The sequence below is a fragment of the Etheostoma spectabile genome, chromosome 14, assembly GCF_008692095.1.
Source record: "Etheostoma spectabile isolate EspeVRDwgs_2016 chromosome 14, UIUC_Espe_1.0, whole genome shotgun sequence".
NCBI classification, from domain to species: Eukaryota; Metazoa; Chordata; class Actinopteri; order Perciformes; family Percidae; genus Etheostoma; species Etheostoma spectabile.
This window is the reverse complement of record NC_045746.1, coordinates 4967549-4967780: the sequence shown is the minus strand read 5'-3', so window position 1 is coordinate 4967780 and position 232 is coordinate 4967549. Positions and strand designations below refer to the sequence as shown.

Genomic DNA, 232 nt, shown 5'->3' with positions numbered 1-232 from the left:
ATAAGGGGGGCTAATCATTTTGTAATTGAATTAAAGCATGTAGGGTGTTATCATGTGGTTGGGAGGATATTTGATGGTGGTTGCTGATGTTTTAATAGAATTTTTAACTTTTCTTAACTTCAGTTTTGTCAAATCTCTTTCTATTTGGTGCCCTTTTTCTGATTGCTCTCCTTTTCTCTTAAACGCTATATAAGTTATGTCTACGCCTGTCTGGCGTTGGCCTTTCTGGGTT

At 36.6% G+C, this 232-nt stretch overlaps 1 protein-coding gene across 1 annotated transcript in view; it reads right to left on the bottom strand.

The window, feature by feature from the left end:
- The window catches only part of LOC116702192 (uncharacterized serine-rich protein C215.13), a 5193-nt gene that overhangs the window by 2125 nt on the left and 2836 nt on the right, over positions 1–232 (bottom strand). The window contains exon 3 of the mRNA XM_032536351.1: positions 45–232. This exon is cut by the window's right edge and continues 187 nt beyond it. Within this exon, the coding sequence (XP_032392242.1) occupies positions 45–232 (188 nt within the window). The remainder of the gene's footprint in view (positions 1–44) is intronic.